The 19,291-nt window shown below is 40.7% G+C and overlaps 1 protein-coding gene across 2 annotated transcripts in view; it reads left to right on the top strand.

Annotated features, from left to right (window-relative positions):
• Positions 1–3,884: 3,884 nt before the first annotated feature.
• The window catches only part of FGFR1OP2 (FGFR1 oncogene partner 2), a 144,461-nt gene continuing 129,054 nt past the window's right edge, over positions 3,885–19,291 (top strand). The window contains exons 1-2 of one of the 2 annotated variants that reach the window (XM_069228615.1): positions 3,885–4,069; positions 13,041–13,169. In XM_069228615.1, the coding sequence (XP_069084716.1) occupies positions 4,039–4,069; positions 13,041–13,169 (160 nt within the window). In that variant the 5' untranslated portion in view covers positions 3,885–4,038. The remainder of the gene's footprint in view (positions 4,070–13,040; positions 13,170–19,291) is intronic. The other variant, XM_069228616.1, reaches the window with a different exon arrangement.

Here is a 19,291-nt window from a genome sequence, read left to right on the forward strand (position 1 = left end):
TTCTTGATACCATTTACTCCGTAGGTACCACTAGGTTCAAAGTTGTCTCTAGAATCGGCACATCAGGATAAATTATCTGTACCGGCGGCGGATGCACAAGTGCCTGAACTACTGAAGTAGCCAACACATTAGGACTACCCTGCACCACACCTTGTACCTGACCATCATTAAACTGTACCGGACCCACTGTCCCCATTGCTTGTGCTGTGTTGCTGGATCAGCACTAGTACTTGGACCACCCTCATGCACCGCATATGGTGAGGGTCGGTCTCTCAATATCTGCGTAACAAGATCCTCAGCATCTGATTCTTCTTCCACTATGGAAGACCTCTTTGCTTCTTTATTCCCAGACGAACTCTTATTAGTTTTTCTAGTCACTTTCTTTCCTTCTGTCTCATCCTCCTGTGTAATGGCAGGGAACAATTTAACATCCGACAATGTCACTGCTCTCCATTTCTTCTGTTCCTAATCCCATCTTGCGTCTGCCAAGGACTTTTCTAACTCTCCTTTCGAATATCATTTGCTGTTGCTGTCTAGCCACCAACTCCCAAACTGCTAATGCCTCAAACTGTGCTGGTCTCAGAAGGGGCTTCGATTCATTTAGCGCCATTCACAATTGCTCCAAAATTCTCAAATTAAAAGTCCCATTCTCAGGAAACTCCCATTTTTCTCTGTCAACTTGCACCACTGCTTTAACCAAAGACATGGCGCGACACCTTGCTCCTCCATTACAATGTAAGCCAGTGTATTCTACGGTGGTGTAGACTCCCCTACACTCGCTTTAATGTATGTACCTCCCTTTAGGGCACTCTTTAATGCCTTGAAAAAACATCGTCTTTTCTACTTTTTGTGTATTCGAATCAACTCAGGAAATGACATTTACTCCCAAGATTCCTTCCACCCACATTCTCAGCCAATTGCCTCTCACAGACGGCTGCCAATCCATGCGCAACCCTTCTCACTAACCAACCTATCCCAGTGCGGCACCAGTGACGTCACACTCACATGTACTGAAGCTGACAAAGTCTTGTGGCTTGTCCTCTTAGACTCAGAATCTCACCAGACTAATGCAAAATATTGCAAGCAATAATCAAAAAATAAAAACAAATCTGCTGGTTTACTACAGGAAAGGTAACACAATCGCTTCAGAAACCTTATGGATTTTCACTGATGGCTCTTTTCGATCATGCGCTATTCCTCTTTCTCAGTCTCCCAGATTCACAAGCAAAATTCGACCCGCAAATTTTACTCTCAACTGACCAATGGGTCTGTACTAGTGCACATAGAACTCGCCAAATCTCAGTCAAAAATGTATCTCGCCCACTTAACTCACACACTGACTTGTTGACCACGCCCGATCAACCTACTAAACCAGACAGATTACAACATATAACCAAGTGTCTCATACACTTTTTCAGTATACTCCGGAGTCTTAAACCACGCAGGGTCCGTACATCAACAACCACGTGGACAATTTTTGAGCACAAAGCGCCACACACATGTGAAGTCTGATGACTTCCCTACTCTCATACTGCGGAGTACGCGCACTCCTACTAAAACTTCATCTGGAGTACGCAGACTCCCTAAATTCCCTCACAAACGTCACAATTCACCTGCAATTTGCATAAGCTGTGCAAGCGCAACTTATCTCTCTCACTCTATCACTAGAACGCCGAGAACATACCTAACACCACTAGCAGGATCCAGGATCTGGGAAAGTCATTTCTGGGCTTAAGGGGACATAATTGTCACTACAATTGCCATCTTGAAAGACAAAATCCAAATCTCAATAATAATTAATTAAAACTATTACTCACACTATATCAAACACTTATGACAAGCCTTCTAAGGAAACAAACCATCAGTATGCTACCAAAAACTTTTAACGCGCCAATCCCTAGTAAGTGAACCTACGGGGACGCGTATAGGTCGATGAATCTCTGGATTCGCTTAGAATAATCTTGCCATAGCTCTAACATAATATACAGTAATCAATTTGCGAGAAGCAATAATCATTAGTCAAATCAATAATCAATAGAGTCAGTGATTCTCACCCACCATGACTTTTCAGCCATAAATAACCACACCTTTAGTAAAGTTCAGTAATTTTATTCCCCTTTGGTTTACAATACTAAATCATAAAATTTTAACTCAAAGCTCAATTCAAAATGCATATGAGTACAATATTAATTAGCCAAAAGAAGCCAAAAACACAATTAATTAAGGCTTGAATCACGATACAGTCTAGAGCATTAGCACAAATAATGAAGTCAGCTTCATTATTTCAACACTGTCCATAAGGTTCAGCAAAACAGTTCGTCAAACATTTGACTCTGTAATCTGTCAATCGTCAGGTAGAAAAACCCTCATGTAACCCAGATTAGCATCAGCATGTGGGGCTTCATGCAAAATAATTTTGAACAATGAATTTGGAAAACATCTAGCTAAGAATACTAACTATGACAGCGCAGTTGGTACCTAGAAAGGAAAAGCACAAAAATAAATTTCAGACATATTGTCATATCTACCTATCCACGGTATGGGTCAGCAAACAGAATTGATCTTCGTCCTCAGGTCATCAGTCGATCAGCATCACATCAGGCTCTCAGTCAGAGAGTATGAGCCCAATGACAAAATCTCAAATCTCTTCTGGTGTCTCTCCTTCTTTCCAAATCTGCATAAGTCTAATCATCTGTCTCTCTCCTAAAATCTGAAATCTTTCTCCTTTGTCATGTTGTTATATCAAAGTCACCCAAACTATCTCCTAATTTTCAACTGGTCAATTAAGCATACGTTATTGCTCTACCCAATAGTTTTACTGTCCAAATCTATGAATTCTAATATTTCTCCTTTCTCATGTCATTGATTGGTTCGCCTTACAATGTTCTTGTCACCCGGCTCATCAGGTATCAAAATTGTTGCATCTTCCTCTCCAGTGTCTTCATTGGTCGTGTCCTGGGAAAGTACATCTGGCACATTTTACATACGATATGATGCAATTGTAGAACACATCTCCTGTTGGTTGGTTCCCATAGAAGGCTCTGGTTAAGCATTTTATTAAAACAATGAGCATTTCACAGTTGGTTCACTCTGTCAGCATTTTTCATTAAACGCCAAGAAATACAGCTTCTGCATGAGGCCTGGCAAGACTAGGCCAAGACACTCGCTAAGTTAAGGCCTACAATCAATAAGCTAAAGCATAGTTCATAACCCTTAATATGACATATTACTATGCTGATCTAATACATTTTCAATATTTATTAGGTGTTAATCATTCATTTAGTACATTTCGTGAACACTGTTGGCCTTTCTTTGAGATCACAATTTCATATGTGTACATTATTTTTGTACGTTATTTATTTTCTACAAAATTCATTATTCAAATTTTATAGACATTCATTAATAAATTTCTAATGAAGACATTTGCGTTAGCACACTCTTGATTTTTTAACTGACTTTATCATGTGATTGCCTGATTGACATGCTCAGGATATATACACGAGCTTTTACAGCCAAGCAAGACCCCGCTCTTTCTCTTAATTTATTGACTCGCTCACCTCTGATAAAGATGTGTAATGTTCACTCGATACATAAGTCAAAACTGTACCGAGGGCATTAACTCCTATCTATCTCAGCCTGACAAGGACGGCTCCACTCCTTTGCTTGCTACCAGCGACAGGGTGCAGCCGATCCCTGCTGTTTGTTTCGCCAGCTTGTGGAGCTTCCTGTCAAGCACCGTATCTTAAATTAGTTTACAGTAGCAGGACTCCACAGTTCAACATGTTCAGCACACAAGCGGCTGAACCATGGCTTCCGGAGCAACTGAGCAAAGTCTTCCGGTTCAGCCCTGTTTTTTTCTGGGCGGGACATTTTTCTAACCAATTGCAGTGCTTCCTGGAGAATTCAGCTAGAAAGACCATTTAGAACCACCCTTAACCCTTTTCATGCAGTTTCAAACCGGCTTTCTAATGACCTGCACCTTCCAATCGCGTATTTATTGAAGCTGGTTAGACTCGGAATCGAAGGAGTGGGATTCGGATGTTTGAGTTCTTCTGTTTACCGATAGGAGGTAAGGGTCCACTTTCGGGAACCTCTCGCTCGTTTCGTGGGTCGTCCCATAAATAGGAGAGGTCAGTGCCGAAAGAGCACAGCTGGTGTTGCACGATTCCCGTATTATCGCGCTATGCTCTTTCTAACACTTCTTTTTCTTTCCCCACTCTTTCCTTTCATTGTATACACATACCCCCCTAACACCTCTTTTGGTTCCTTCTTCTGGCTTCACCCTTTAAGTAGTCCTCTCCCACTCCTCGCTTTATCACTCATATCCCACAGACTCTCCCTGTGCTGTTTTTGTTTAAAAGTCCCTAGGATGCACCAATGTGCTAATGATTACTCACATGATGGGGCAGGTTAGACAGTGACAAAAGCAGCACTTGATCTCTGGGTCAGCTGGTGCTCCTATCCCCTTAAGTACGGGGGAGAAGTGTTCTGTTTTTTTCTGAGGTGGGAGGACGATGACCATCATTACACTTGATTATGCAGGTCACGTTGCTTAAGGTAGTTGCTTTAGTGCAACAGCAAGGAGCTCGTTGACTCTCATTGACTGAGTCTTGGATTCTGCAGAGCTCTCACACATTAAAGTGGGTCAGCACTAGCATGTTAGTGATGCGCTGAACATAACGACACTATATATTCCACTTTCTTTGACCCACTATCAATCAACCCATGGCTCTAATGAGTATTTCAGGGGGAAGATGTAATTGTTGGGATGGCCGGCAGTCGTGAAGCACCTCGGGTAGATGTAGGTCGATGCTTCAGTTCTACCAAGGATTATCGTCAGAATCAGTGGGAGGCAAAGTGGATTCAGAAATGTATTCGGTAAATAAGATTGGTGTTATTGGGCAGAGCACTCTGTTGTCCAGAGTTTACTCCATGCCTGTAAAATATGCTTCTATCAAAAACTGTGCCTGTAAAGTAAAAAATGTGTGGTGCTAGAAAAATGAACTGAGCGAGCTGCAGGAATGAGCTTGTGGTTTAAATGTGCCCGTGCCAAGTTTGTCTGTAAAATTAAGTGCTTGCCCCTAAATGTGAGTCTTCTTCTAGGATTTTGAACAGGATGAACAATTCATGTATACAGAACTAATTTGTGACATAATTATTACATTGCATTATACCAGCAACAGAACAGGAAACAAAATGTTACATGAAAAAAAAAACTATTATTTTCTGTCCGGACAATGGCATCTTTAAAAAAGGAATACTCCATAATTTTCTGTGCCCTAATTTATTACATTAGTATAATATTTCTACCAAAAGAGAAACAACAACCTCAAATATAAGGCATTATTTTGCTTCTTTGCACAATATTTTCCTTCATCTACTTCGTGCTAGAAGGACGCAGTGCGTAAATAAAACAAAACGAGAACCTTTGCACTTCAGTCAAAACATGTTGCGGAGATGATGTACCTGGAGAGAGGCCTTTTGGTCGGAGGACATAAGGATTGGGGTTTGAAATTATGTAAGGGAACTTCAGGTTAAGTCTTCTAATGATATGTGGTCCTCAAGCAAGTCTTCGAGGTTGGTTGTTTTCTTGCAATGATGAGATGCATTGATTGCCGTGGAACATATTGAAGTATGAGGAATTTCTTGTAATTGAATGATAGTCTCTCCACACACTGAGCATTGGGTCTGTCGCCTCAGTAATCACATGGGGTGGCGGTGAACTGGCGGAATGGCTTTATACAACCCTTTTTATTTGGCTAGCATCATTCACCGTTGCCACAAATGAGACTGTTTGGCTTGTCTTTTTTTCTGCATTCTATTTCATGTGACCTTCTTTTGGGGCAGCCCTGTCATAGTACATCTTTATAACCATGTGGGCTTGCAGAGTTTTCTTGATGTATCTGGGTGCATATCGTCTTCCCAAACAACAGTTTAGCACAGGATTTTTAAGTGGTGATCTTGTTGGCTCGGTAGTCTCTCGACAAGCTGCATGGTGTGTGTGTTTTTTTTTTTTTACTGAATTATACCTTCAGCCGTACAACAAGGATGGACCAAAGAAATCAACATCTTCTTGCCGTATGTAAATAGTAAGGAAAACGTTTGGAGTTGCTCAGGAGCACCATCTTTGCACAGACTCTTGCCTACCAGACAGCTGCCAAGCATCTCAACTGTTTGATTAGGAGGTGGGAACCACAATTTGGTGCAGCAGTCTTGTTGTGTTCCTAGGTCTCTGTGACCCTTGTGTGCTAACTCATATACTTTATGCCATCAGCGAAATCATTTATGTGACTCACAGCAGTCGACATTTGTCATGGCTCACCAGTTCACTATGCAAATAGTGAAAACCTTGCTGTTCTTCAAGATTTCATTTCTGAGGAGGTTCCTTGATATGCCAAAGATCCTCTGTCACTGCAAATTCATAAGCTATGGCAAGGCAGCAAACGTTGAGCATGGCTCATGGGAAAAAGAGAAGAAAAAAACTGACAGTATTGTGGTGTTTTCCATGGTTCTGCTGATAGTTCTGTGGATGCACAACATGTATTTATGTGGACATAGAATAATTATTTTTGGCATCTTTGCCTTGAACCTTAGAACTATGGTAGGCAGTAATCGCAGTGAATGTTTTTAGGTTTTGCCTGCATCACGCTTGTGCTTGCAAGGTATTTTTTGTTTTTAAAAAAAACAACCTTAAAAGAGGCTTTGATCCTGTCCCTTACTTACATGAGCTTACCGTTCGTTCATTCCTTTGTCTCTCGAACTTCCTTGCTTCTCGTCAGTCATGACGTTGTCTGCTTTCACTTCTTCCGGCTTTTGCTGTTCATGCTGTTATGTAGACCTTTAACAAAGTACACTTTCCGGTCATTCACTACTGTCTACTTGCCAGTGTCCTTACACTGACTTCTTCACCCCTCCGGTACTTTTTTTTAAATTTGCAAACAAGCACTCCATCTGCACTCTCGGTTGTTGTTTATATTTGTAGACATGCACCCCTGCTTTAACTCTGTTGCTTGGTTGGCAGCTGTGCTTATGATGTTAAGAAACATCAGCTATTTGCCGAGCGGTGCTCTCATTGCACTTTCTTGAAACTGCTGCGTGTGGGCGGGCTCCCAATGGTATCCTCTTGGTCGACACTGTCATTTGCAGACTTGGCGGCCAGATTGGAACCAGGCATTGAATTACTTGCATATCGAACTGAAGTCAGTATCAAAGGTACCTTGTGTACATGTTGCAATTAGGAAATCTTAAGGGAGCTTGATGAATATTTTGAATGCTTGTGGGCTGCCACTCATGCTTTGTTTACTACAGCCATTTGTTTCTGGGCTTGTCACGCTTCTGCCTTCCTGTTTGCTGGAAATAATATGAAACAGTGTTTAGCAAACCAGAGGTCAGTGAGTGTTGGGACGTGGTCAAGAGTGTGGCTAAAAACAAAGGTCCTCATTTATGAGGAATTGCCGTAGGGCAGTGCTGCAAGTCTTCTTGCTACACTGCCCTATCCAAATACAAAAGGGTAAGAATGCACTGTATTTGTGAAATACAGTGCATTGCTGTCCGTACCCCCTGCGCTGGCACACAAATTGCGACCTTGCGCCAACGTAGGCAGGATTGTTTTTGTGAAAGAAGGGGCATCTTCCTGTACGAAAACATCCTGAGAGGTGTTTTCCTCTTTCCATGTGTGCAGCAGAGTGCAACACCCATAGAAAGAGGAAAAAAGTAGGAGAAAGGAAAACATTTCTCTTCATTATGTCTGTGTAAGGTTTTGGCACTGCTCCAGTTTACGTTGTTTTGTAAAACCTAGACAGCGTCAAAATCCATGGGTGTTGCACAGGAACTCCCACTGCAGCCCATGGAACACCTCCTTGACACAGAGTAAGGCAACACAGCGGCTTGCGCTGCTTTGACTTACTCCACATCTATGAGGCCATGCAAAGCCACTTAGGGTGGCTGTGCGTCGCCTCATAGGTATGACTGAGAGGCTTGTTCTGGCGGAGCGCCAATAAAAATGATGCTCTGGTGGCGCAAGCCTCTCATAAATATGTCCCAAAATATTCTGTACGTTTTTTTTTTTTTTAATATATATATATATTTTTTTAGGTCTTTTACCGTCAGGCACCTACATATAAAATAACAGGCAGCTTAAAAGAAAAATAAATAAAAGAAAGGGGTTACTCATTGGGAAATGCACTGTAGTGCATTATGAAACCTCTATTAGTTAATGCACTGCAGAGGTCTGTGTGTAACCAGAAAGCCACAGTATTAAATCTTGGTTGGTGCAGTGGAGAATAGTGACTTGTGCATTTTTAGTGCCACAAGGTCACAGCCTGTGACAGAAAGAACTGTGAAAATGTAAGTCATTATTTTATATTTGCATTACAAACTGTATAAGATAGGCCACTACAAAATGAACAAAAACGGTTTAATATAAAATGGTGTTTCCAAAATGTAGATTTTTTAAATAGCTGTCCCGTCAACACTTCCTCAGGGGAATTAGGCACTATGTATATACAATTACAATTAAAAGCACACACTTCACAGCCCAGTTGTTAACTCTTTGCCCGATCACTCAAAAAGAACAAATCTTTGTCATCACAAAGGTTTGAGTGATTGAATCATTTTGTATATTTTACCATTTGCTCACATTTGCATTTCATTCAGGAAGAAGGCGCCCTGGCAGAAAGGATTCTTTAGCTATCTGCCCAGCTTCATATCACAGCACAGGAGACTCAATCAGTAAAAGTTCAGCTGAAGCGTTTTACGATCGGCTGGGGGAAGGCGCGACCCCCTTTCCGGGACTCCATGGCCCCTCTGGGGGTCGCGACCCACAGATTGAACACCTCTGATGTAGGGTGTGCCACCGAGCAAGGTACAGCTCCCAAGATGTTGCAATACTGGGATGTTAGATCAAGGTTATGGAGGCAGACTCCACCTCTTACGTGAGCAGCTTATCAAAATTTGGCTCTCCGGGTATTTACACTCTTCTGTGCACAAAACATTTTGAACAGTACAATAAAGGACACAGGCCACTTCACTGCAACTGAATATAAGTGTCTGTCCAGCATTTTATTATTGAGTTCATACTGGATCGCCAAACAAATCTTTTTTCATGGACTCGCCACTCTTGACTCTCTGAATGAAGTTGGGCGAGCCAACAGATTAAGAGTCGCGAACCAGAGCCAAACCAAGGGTCTGGCTCGAATCTAAGAGCCTGTGCTTGAGCCGAGCATTGAAAATGCTTGCTGTATAAAACACAGAATACACATTTTCAAAAACGTTTATTTCTGTGACATGTGGACACTTTGCTATTAATACATCACATTATATTGCTACATTGAGAGATACTTTATTAAAAGTGATAGTTTTTAATCATGAACCCTTGATGAACTAAGAGGCAAGAACAGTTGCCACGTACACACTTTAGTTATCCCATATTTGTATGGAGCAACATTTTAATCTATTAAATCAAACACAATAGGTTTTAGTGTTATTGGCATTGCGAACTTTCACATTTAAAGTGCTTTCTTATGCAATAATGAAGGAAAAGAGTTTTAGTGAAATACAATATTTGCCTAAAATCACTCAGTTTAAGCGGGGAAGCCGCAGTTTACCCAGGTTCTTTGGTTTTACTGTGTTCAAATTAGCCAGTAAATAGGTATCTACAGGATCAGACAGAAACTAGGCCCGGGCACCAAAATAAAAGTGGCACCCATTAGCAAATGAGATAGCTTAAAAAAAAAAAAGCGGTCCGCATTTGCAAATAGGGCAGTATTGATTTTGCAAAGACATGTTATGCAGGGGTTTTGCAGGGTATGCATACATTTGTGATATGTTTGTGCTTACTAAAGGCAATGTTTGGTGAAATACAAATAGGTTTTGTATCTATCTTTTAACATGTTGCACAGCAGGACAAGCTGCTATGCAACATGGCTTAAAGTAAAAAATAAAAATAAAAAAAAAACACTGTGATGTGTCCAGCGTTGACTGTGTCATAATGTTTTATTTATATATATTTTATCACTTTATGCCATGTTGCACAGCTGCTATGGCTGCTGTGCAACATACTAACAAATATTGACAAAGCCAGTATGTCTTGCATAGGCGAAACCTATTGGCTTTGACAATGCTTGTTCTGTTTGCAAACTGATGGAAATGTTTGTAGGACAACATTACTACTTTACTCACTTTCTTTGCTTGAGAAGAAGCTGTCTCCGGTTTGGCCAAGCTTCAAGGTTTAGGCAGTGTTTTTGTCTGGGGCCTGTAAATCATGCTCACACTGTGGTATTATGTCATATAACACGACCAGGCATCCTCCGTAAAAACAGTGTTTAAAGTGCGGTCAAAATGGGCTGTTTGACTTGCTTCTCCAACTCATGATCAATTAGCCTCAAAACTTGCATGTTCTTTGTCAGTGCTATTTGTGGGATATTGATAAACACACAATCTTGATTGTATGACACACAGCAGCTGGCCGTGCTGAGAAATGAGCAAATAATATGTGGAAAGGGGAAGACACTTATGTAAGAACTGCCCCTCCAGTTCCATATCTTTCAGTGATATTGTGTGCTCTTAAAACTTCAGTTCTCTCTCTGATAAAAATCACTCTTGTCCTGCAAACCTTCACACATGGTCTCATTATGCTCCTGCTGACTACAAAGATATTACCACCATAGTTTAGCCAGTTGGGAATAGTTTGAATTGTCTTCCACTTTCCTTTTTGAAATGCATGTGCTGCCGTGGACACAGTAAGACTGAGTCACTTCTTTTGAAACATCCCAGTGGCAAAAATGTTGACATACAACAACATCCCTGGTTCCAACTAATGATAACCTTTGATAAGTTTGTTTCAGGAATTATTGGGTGCTGGTCATGTCTTAAATGTTTGCAGCAAGAGATTTTGGGCCATATGTACGAACACATTTTCCCATTGACACAGAATGGGAAAAACCCTTTGCTACATCTGGCCCTTTGTTCCCCCAGAATAGTGAGATTGGGTTGGGGGATGTCCACGAAGAGGGTTATTTGGCTACCACACTTTGTCTTAGGTACTGAAAAAATAGGAAGGATGCATGGTGTGGGCCTTGTGATGGGTGAAATGAGGTCCTTTTGTAGAATGTTACATAATTTGAGCATCTATAAGTTTTTGAATGCCAAAAACCATGCCCAGGAAGTAGTTGCATTACAGGCTTCTCATCTTCACAAATAGTAATCCGACTCACTTGCCCTTCAGCTTATTACTACTTTCAAATCATTTTGTGGAAAAATACCACTTTTAATGCTTTTAGAAGTTTCTTTCCTTGCTATCACATTGCACCTTAAACAAACTACGGATCCGAGACTTGAGTGGTACCATATTTCTACTTTGAAGTTGGTAACCTACTCCTAGAGCGATTTGCAGAAATATCAGTTATAGAGTTCTAGCATGCAAGAGCTGTAGACCATAATTTTAAAATTTTGAGTGTGATGCTACCCAACAGATTGGTAAACAGAGTGGTGTATATGCAGGGGTGTGCACATTTTTTTTTTTAATCTACTTGTCCAAAGGAAAACAATTGTACAGAAATCTACTTGTCCAGCAAAGAAATCCACTTGACCTACTTATTTCCTAAATCAGTCAGGGGAAAAGATTAAAAGTAATTTTAGACCATGCAGACTGTAGTATTTTAGACATCCAAGTGCTTTATATATTGAAGTTTAATCTGGGAGAACAATGGGCGAACAGTGTCAATGAAGATACACTAAAGTACATTTAGTGATCAGAAATATATGTAGTGTATATTGTATCGGTAAATAGATATTCCATAGTTACATGAAATACATTTTTTGCAAAAGATATTGCGAAGAATACAAAACATAATTATTAACATCAGTTAGAGCCATGCTCCTCTGAGATCCAGTAAGGAGAGGAAGGTGGCTAGGAATGTTATTTGTTTGAATGTGTAGAGGACAGTGTGCTGCCCAGGGAAGCATGACAATGGCAGCTCTTCTGGGAAGATGAGGAGCTGAATTCCTTTTTTTCAAAAGAAGTTCTGCAGGTTTCATCTCTTCTCAAATTGAAGCACTCTCTTTCTCAATCTGTGGCAGATCTTCACTTGGGTGATGCAAACACTGACATTGCGGCACATAACAATCTTGAAAACCCCTATAATACATTTCTTGAGACACATTTATGCCTATGCTGCTAAAGCCTTATCAGCATTCCTAGATGGAATGCAGGCAGTGTTAGAAGCATTATTGGGGTGTGCAGCCTAGTGTCCATCGTAACCTGAGAAACAAATCGCTAAGTCCTACTCCTTGCAGTGCAATAGAATCCTACCAATGCATCTCAAACAAAGTGTGCAGCAGCTTAAACGGGAGACCCATCATAAAACTTGAATAATATTCTGGATGTCTGATCATTAAAATCGGAAACAGGCTCAAGACCCAATTTGTGTCACAGAGACTCATAAGTCTGTCCGACACTTTTGTAGGGGATGAGAGACCAATTTTAATTAGAAGCGAGGGGTGTATTGTTGTACCTCAGATGGCTATATAGAACTCATTCTCCTGTGGATGGTATTGGGGCCAAGGATGTACAGTTGATATTCTGATAGACTCTGTTAAATTTGACTGGCTCCTGTTGTTTGCTAAGGTATCAAGCTATTGTTAAAAAAAAATGTCCGACAAAAATGATGTATTTGAAATATTGTTTGCAAAAATATCCATATGTTGCAGGTTTTCTAACCATTTATATAGGGTGATATGTTTGTAACTATAATTAGGACCCAATATTTCTGTCAGACTAAGTCCACAATATTCTTGTACCACAAAGAAAAAATACATGTCATAATATCAGGGTCAAGAACAAGAACATAGAAGCTTGTTACTTTTTGATATATATTATTATTATTTATAGCAAAGTCATGATACTCCCACTTTAGACGTAAGCTGGAGATGTTTGTCCATTAATACAGTTGATTCTGGATTGATCGGCTTGAAAGGAGTCGCACAGCGATAATGTCTTCATACTGTGATCTGGCACCAAATGCTGCGTGTTTAACCTACAGGGTCAACTGTCAAGATTTGGGACCTTCAAGACTTGCATTTCTTTGACAAAGTACACTGTGGTGTAAGAGGAAGCTCAGCTAGAAAAATGAAGGAGGTGGCTGGCAGGATGAAAAACAAAAAGAACACAGGTGAACAAATCTACAAGTAATAGCCCATTAATTTTCAAAACATTCCCCATCTTCTCATCTAGAGACTGGTGAATGATCTAGAAAATTCTGGGGGCATGTTGGGGTGTTGACCGTACATAACAACTTGTGAGTTGATTTTACTTTATGCTGTGCACAGCAGATGTTCTCTGGCCTCCCTTTTCCTGCAGAAAGATATTTCACAAATCTGGAGATAAAGAAAATTGGTGGAAGGAATGGGAGAGAGGTTATGGAATAAAAGAAGAATTGCAAAGTAACTTATAGAAAGAGTGGCATAGCTGGGGGCCTAGGAACATAACACAGAGAGAGACTGGAAGAGTGGAGATTTTAGGGCTTTTACAAGTGAAGAAGGAGGGAGAGAAAAGTAAATAGGATAAAAAAGAGAAAAGTTAAAGTAAACACTAGAGTGACCAGCGCCTTGCGATTATGATGTGATTGCACCAGTGCCCCTCCCCCCCCCCCCCCAATAAAAAACATATATCATCTCACGTAGGTGGTTAGTGCATCAGAAACATGGGTAAGCGTCTCAACAGTTCATGAATTCCAACACACAACAGGATCCCACCATACCCTGACACCCTAAAATGGAACACCCTTGACATCACATGTATTTCAATGGTGACCACAGCTGGAGACAGTGTTATATAAGAGCTAGAGATAGGAAAGATGTTATACAGAGAGTCAGTTATGACCAATGTATTACTCAGGCTGGGTAGGGTTAGAGAGGGAGCCATGGTGTTTTGGGAAGTGGTTACACAGAGAGCCATTGGTGACTGGCATGTTGTAGTGAGAGTCAGTGATGGCCCATGAGTTCTCAGCTTAAGATAGATCAAAGAGGCTGTTTCAGAGGGAACCACTAATATCTTGGTGGATACATATAGAGCTAGGGCAGGTTGATCTTTAGAAAAGAGAGAGTGACAGTTGGGAGTTAAACAGAAAGAGGAGATAAGTAAAACAGCTGGTAGAAGGTAGGAAGGGATACGATGGAATGGCAGAGGCAGAATGTGGTGTTACCCTCTGAGTTCTTTGAGGGACAGTGTTGGGGATTCATCTGAGAGCAAGAGGAGGGAGTTAGAGTTGGATAGAGATGGTGAGCAAGCAAGAAGGGGTCCTAGATGTGCATTAAGGTGGTCTGTGTATTAAGTAGGGCTGGTTCTAGATTTGGTATCTTTGTGATTTCTGCTGTAAAGTAAACAGCACAAGTGCAATCTCACTACCTCTCCTGTTCCTGACTTCACTAACCTCGTATTCCCTTGCGTTGCATGTGATTTCTTTCCAGCGGAAGAAAAACATCCTTCCTCATGGGTTAGGGTGAAAGTTTTAGCTCTGTGGTCCTATTTAAAGTTTACGTCCATTACAAGATGTACCTTATATGCAGCATCCAAGGTACTGAGAAGAGAAGGCAAATCTAACACAAAGAACAGACTCCTAGGCCTGGGGAGGCATTTGCAACCAGAAAGCAATACCCCTTATTGATGTGAGGGAATATGGGGCCTCATCAGTCTATCCACTTTAAGCAGCAGGAAGAGCAGTCTTTCGTGGGAACCATTAGCACTACATTTCTACCTCCCATTGGCTTTCTGGTGTCTTTTTTTGTATGACAAATCTTTACATGCACTGCATAAACATATTGTCTAAACATACTAGCTCCTTCATCTAGTCACCTCTACCAGCACATTTGAGACAAGCGTTCCTTGTATTTGTGTTGTGTTGGCACACAATTCACCTTTGTCTTGTGTGGATGTGGCTTAATTATCCACACCCAAACGAGGGCACTTAAAATCTAACCTTGATTCACCTCCAGTTAACCACATTGTGTAATCCTGGTCAAGTGTTATATTTTCCTGGCCCTCCATTTCTTCATCTTCCAAAATTGGTACCACATAGGTTAACGCAAACCCCTTTTTGCTAAGCACTACATAAAATAATTGTGTGTTGATCAAACAAAAGAGGAGCACTAGGTTTAATGATAACTATTAGATTTGCACAAGGCAGTGGGAATGAAAAGAGTATGTGCTTGTCACTGTTGTAAATCTGAGACACTGGGCCTCTTCTTGGCAATTTGGTTAAGTGTTATGGCTGTTCCAGGGAACTTCAGGATCTCCATCATATTCTCTTGGTTCTCTAAGGAAATGAAAAATGCCAGGAAGCAGCATGAGAGACACGTGGTGAAGGCCAGTGCTGCAGGCGTTCTATAAAGGTGCTGCGACCGTGCAATCTCCTTTTCTCCACTAAGACCTGAAAGGATTGCCTGTTTTGCAGCATCTTTGGCCCAACACAGAAAAGCATATAAAGCCCAGAGTGTTCCAATGGCAGGTGTTGAAGAAAGCAGCCATTAAACTTAAGGTTTATGCTGGGTGTCCTTGTTAAATAGACCAGCACAAAACGTGTGTGGAAAGGTAGACTCTGCTTTATTCCTTATGTTTTCTGTTTGATTTTTCCTTCTTGTTCCTGGGTGCCCATGATCTAAGGCAGTGGTTCCCAACCTGTGGTGTCCGTGGCACATTCCCATGGGGTCCGCAGGCCTGGGCTAGGAGAAAGGCACTTCTCTGCGTGCTTGTTTTCATTTTTATTACTTCATTTGTTGAGCAGTTTTAAACCCACTGCAAAGCTCCTTGTACAGCAACAATTAAAACGTCAATCTAACTCAAGTGATTAATGTATCTGCTGAAGAGAGATGGGAGCTTTGTCTAGTTGCAGTTTTGACTCCAAGATAGCACAGGTGGTTAATATGCCTGCTGCAAAGAACGTGTATATTGGAAAAAACAGTATTTTATGTGCATGGCACAGTGGGTTACTGCTTTTGTCACAGAGATTAGTTTGTTACGGTGCAGTTCATAATCTTAATCTAGCACAATGAGCTGTGAACTGCCATTAAAGAGCTGCATGCAAACAGCATGGCACAAATTAGAAAGTTGTTTTTTTCCTAGTCTTTCATTTTCCTTATGCTGCTAAAAAAGGTTTGCCTGTGTAGAAATACGATCTTCTTGCCAACGTCATTGATAATCATTGTGCTGTGTTCTGAATCCTAAATTTGTACTTCTCGGGACGAAGCACTCTTAGAAAATGCCTACCAGTGTGGATGACATGTGAATCCTACACCTTGTAAGTCCCCTGTACAGTGCCCTGACACCCTACAGTGGTATGAGAGGTGCTATAAAACAAATGAAATACATGTGACAGAGAGGCTAGGGAGAGATGAGAGGCCGTTATGGCTTACTTCCTTTCCCCTTCACTAGTTTATGTGAAAAAGCTTTCTCAGATCTTGCATACCTAAAAAATAAAAACAAATCGCTCCGGAAATGTCGAATCTGACCTGAGGATTCACCTTTCCTAAATAAAAACCAAACATCGAAAAGGTAGTTGCCGAGATGCAGCGTCAACCTTTCCAGTAAAATGTTTTGATTTTTGCATATTTTTTCAATATAAAAGAATTGTATCTTTAGTAATTTGAGTACTTGTTTGATGTGTACTTGTTATATTTTTTGCGAATTACTGTTTTAATGTTTGAAAATTAAATTGTACAAATTGCAGGAGGTCCCTGGCTTCCAGTAATGATTCATTGGGGGTCCTCAGGAGTCAAAAGGTTGGGAACCACTGATCTAAGAGAAATACATTTCCAATTCCTTTGGCAACCTGTAGGTGGTAGCAGGGCCTCTTGAATCTTCTGTATTTTAAACATTGGGCCAGCAATGTTGTGTACGCCAGGTCTTTGAAAAAAAGCATGTTTTTAGTGCGGATAATCGATGCTGCAGAATACTCTAATTAGCAGAATGGTGGAGACAGAATTTATTTTTGTTTGACCTTTATTAATGGCGCAAATTTATTTTGAATTTCTTTGCTTTGTTTTTCTGCAGTTCTTTTTTGGAGTGTGTTCATTTTTCGTATTGTGTGCTACAAAATTAGACAAATTCTAATTTCATGTAAATTTTCAGTATTTAAAATTAATTAAACATAAATAGCCTACTTTTCTTATCTACAGTTATGTAATTAATTATTTTGTCGGAACATTTGCTAATGTTTATTTTTACTCATTCTATGTCATCTCTCAGATTAAGTACAGTATTGTTTATTTGTAATTGTCACATTTTTCTTTTGTTCTGCATCATATCATGCTGATTACAAAAAAGATCCAAGTAAACCTTGTTCATTCATTTATGAAACAGTTTTTTTTTTTTTTGGTGTAAAAATATTTGTAAAATAAAATATATGATGTGGCGCTAGTACTGAAAAGTTAGGAGACCCCCTGGTCGAATGCATCAGGTATTTCAACAGTGTTTGTTGTTTGGTCATTTACTAACATGCATTGCAACTTTTTTTTTTATGGTAATATTTTTTTTCTGAATTCTACTTAAAGATGTGTTGTAGTTTTGCATTTAAAGATATTGTGTATTTCTGCTTGACAGATGGTAGAGATCTTAGTGAAAGTTTTACTAACAGCAAGTTTGAATCAGGTTTCGACTGCTGTGATTTGCCAGTTGGTGTGCTTCTTTTCTGTATTTTACAATGGAGATACTTTTGGCTACTTGTGCTGGGCGCTTCTGGTTCAGTATTATGTATCCATTTTGAGAGGCTAAAGGGAAGTTTTTCTAGGGAAGTTTGTTTTTGCAAGATACCTGATATTGGTTAATCGCTGGTAATTCTAGCAGTGGGCCACCATGTGAATCCATATGGGTTGTTTAGGTGGGTCACCAGCAACAAAACTCTTTCCTACTACAATGGTCTGAGATTCCATGTAACAAAATGCCCACAATGTAATTAAACCGTTCACCCTTAAAAGCCAGTTTCCTTTAACACTTGCTTTTCATAATGACTACATCAGATCTACTCCTTTGTCATAACTTTTCATAATGAGCAGATAAGCTCTGTGCTATCTGACGTTTCCCAGTGCACCAATCGGTCCTATAATTCATCACCGTAGCCAACTTGTCCTGCTGTTTGAGAGTAAGCTTCCTCACAAAGGAACCATCGGGCACACAGTCATAAAATTACAAAGGTATACAAATTTACACTTGGCTAAGCAGAATACTATCTCTTCCAAGTGATCCTATGTTTGTCACCACAGTGGCAACCAACACTAAAATTCCTTTTCTACTACAGCAATCTGTGTGTGAACCTCCAGAGAAGGATTTGTTATATGGAATCTCACAAAGTGATAACATTCCACCCATAACTGGATTAATGATAATATGTTCTATTCATAATAAATACGCCAGGCCAACTGCCATTGTCGTAACATTTCATGATACACAGATGAAGTGTTTTCATCTGTGCAAGTGTTCTTCATCAAGATTGCTTTGTTTATGGATGAAGACCGCTGACCAAAAGCCCCTATATGTATGTATATTATATATGTATGTTTTTTTTAAAAACAGTAATCTGACGAGACAGATTAAAAAAAACGAGATTTGGTAGAATGTAGAATCTGAATTTGAGAAATATTTAGACTGTTAATTCCTCTTCTAACGTAATACACTTAGCCAAGTTGTAGTTTCTCCAGTAATATCTGTAATAAGAAGAGGGGGTTAGAATTTCTGGCAAGTGGTAATTGGTAATGTGAGGAAACACTTTCCAGAATTTCTTCCATGTGACGCCTAGATGCCGCATTGGAACAGACACGCCCATGCCGAGAAACCCAGAGCAGCGGCGTGCGGGAGGCCCTCTGCCAAAGGGGGATCGGCACAACCAAGGGGGGGCTGGCTGTGTGTACAGCCGTGAGCTCCATGCTGCAAACCCACGTAACCCCATTCTTAGGCTCTCAGAACTCTCGACCTCCTGGACTCCTGCAGATCCCTCAATTTTGGCATTTGCACAGAGTGGACAGAATTGGCGCCAACTGCGGCAGCCGTAGCTGGCTTTTGCAGAGTGTGAGCCCTGGATGCCACAGAAGCGTCCCAGCTAAGACACTGGTTGGTCGAGTGAGACCCGCTCCCAGGTCACCTACGGTTCCCGAGTGCCTGGAAGGGCCAACAAGGTCCAACAAGTCTGCGAGTCAATAAGTCACCAAGTCGCAAGCCCCCAGTGCTAAGTATTAATATACTTCAAACGCTTGAGACCTTACTGCTAGCACTGCCCTTGTGTTCTTTGGCTGCGGCATGCTGTCG

This window comes from Pleurodeles waltl, chromosome 4_1 (assembly GCF_031143425.1).
Source record: "Pleurodeles waltl isolate 20211129_DDA chromosome 4_1, aPleWal1.hap1.20221129, whole genome shotgun sequence".
NCBI classification, from domain to species: Eukaryota; Metazoa; Chordata; class Amphibia; order Caudata; family Salamandridae; genus Pleurodeles; species Pleurodeles waltl.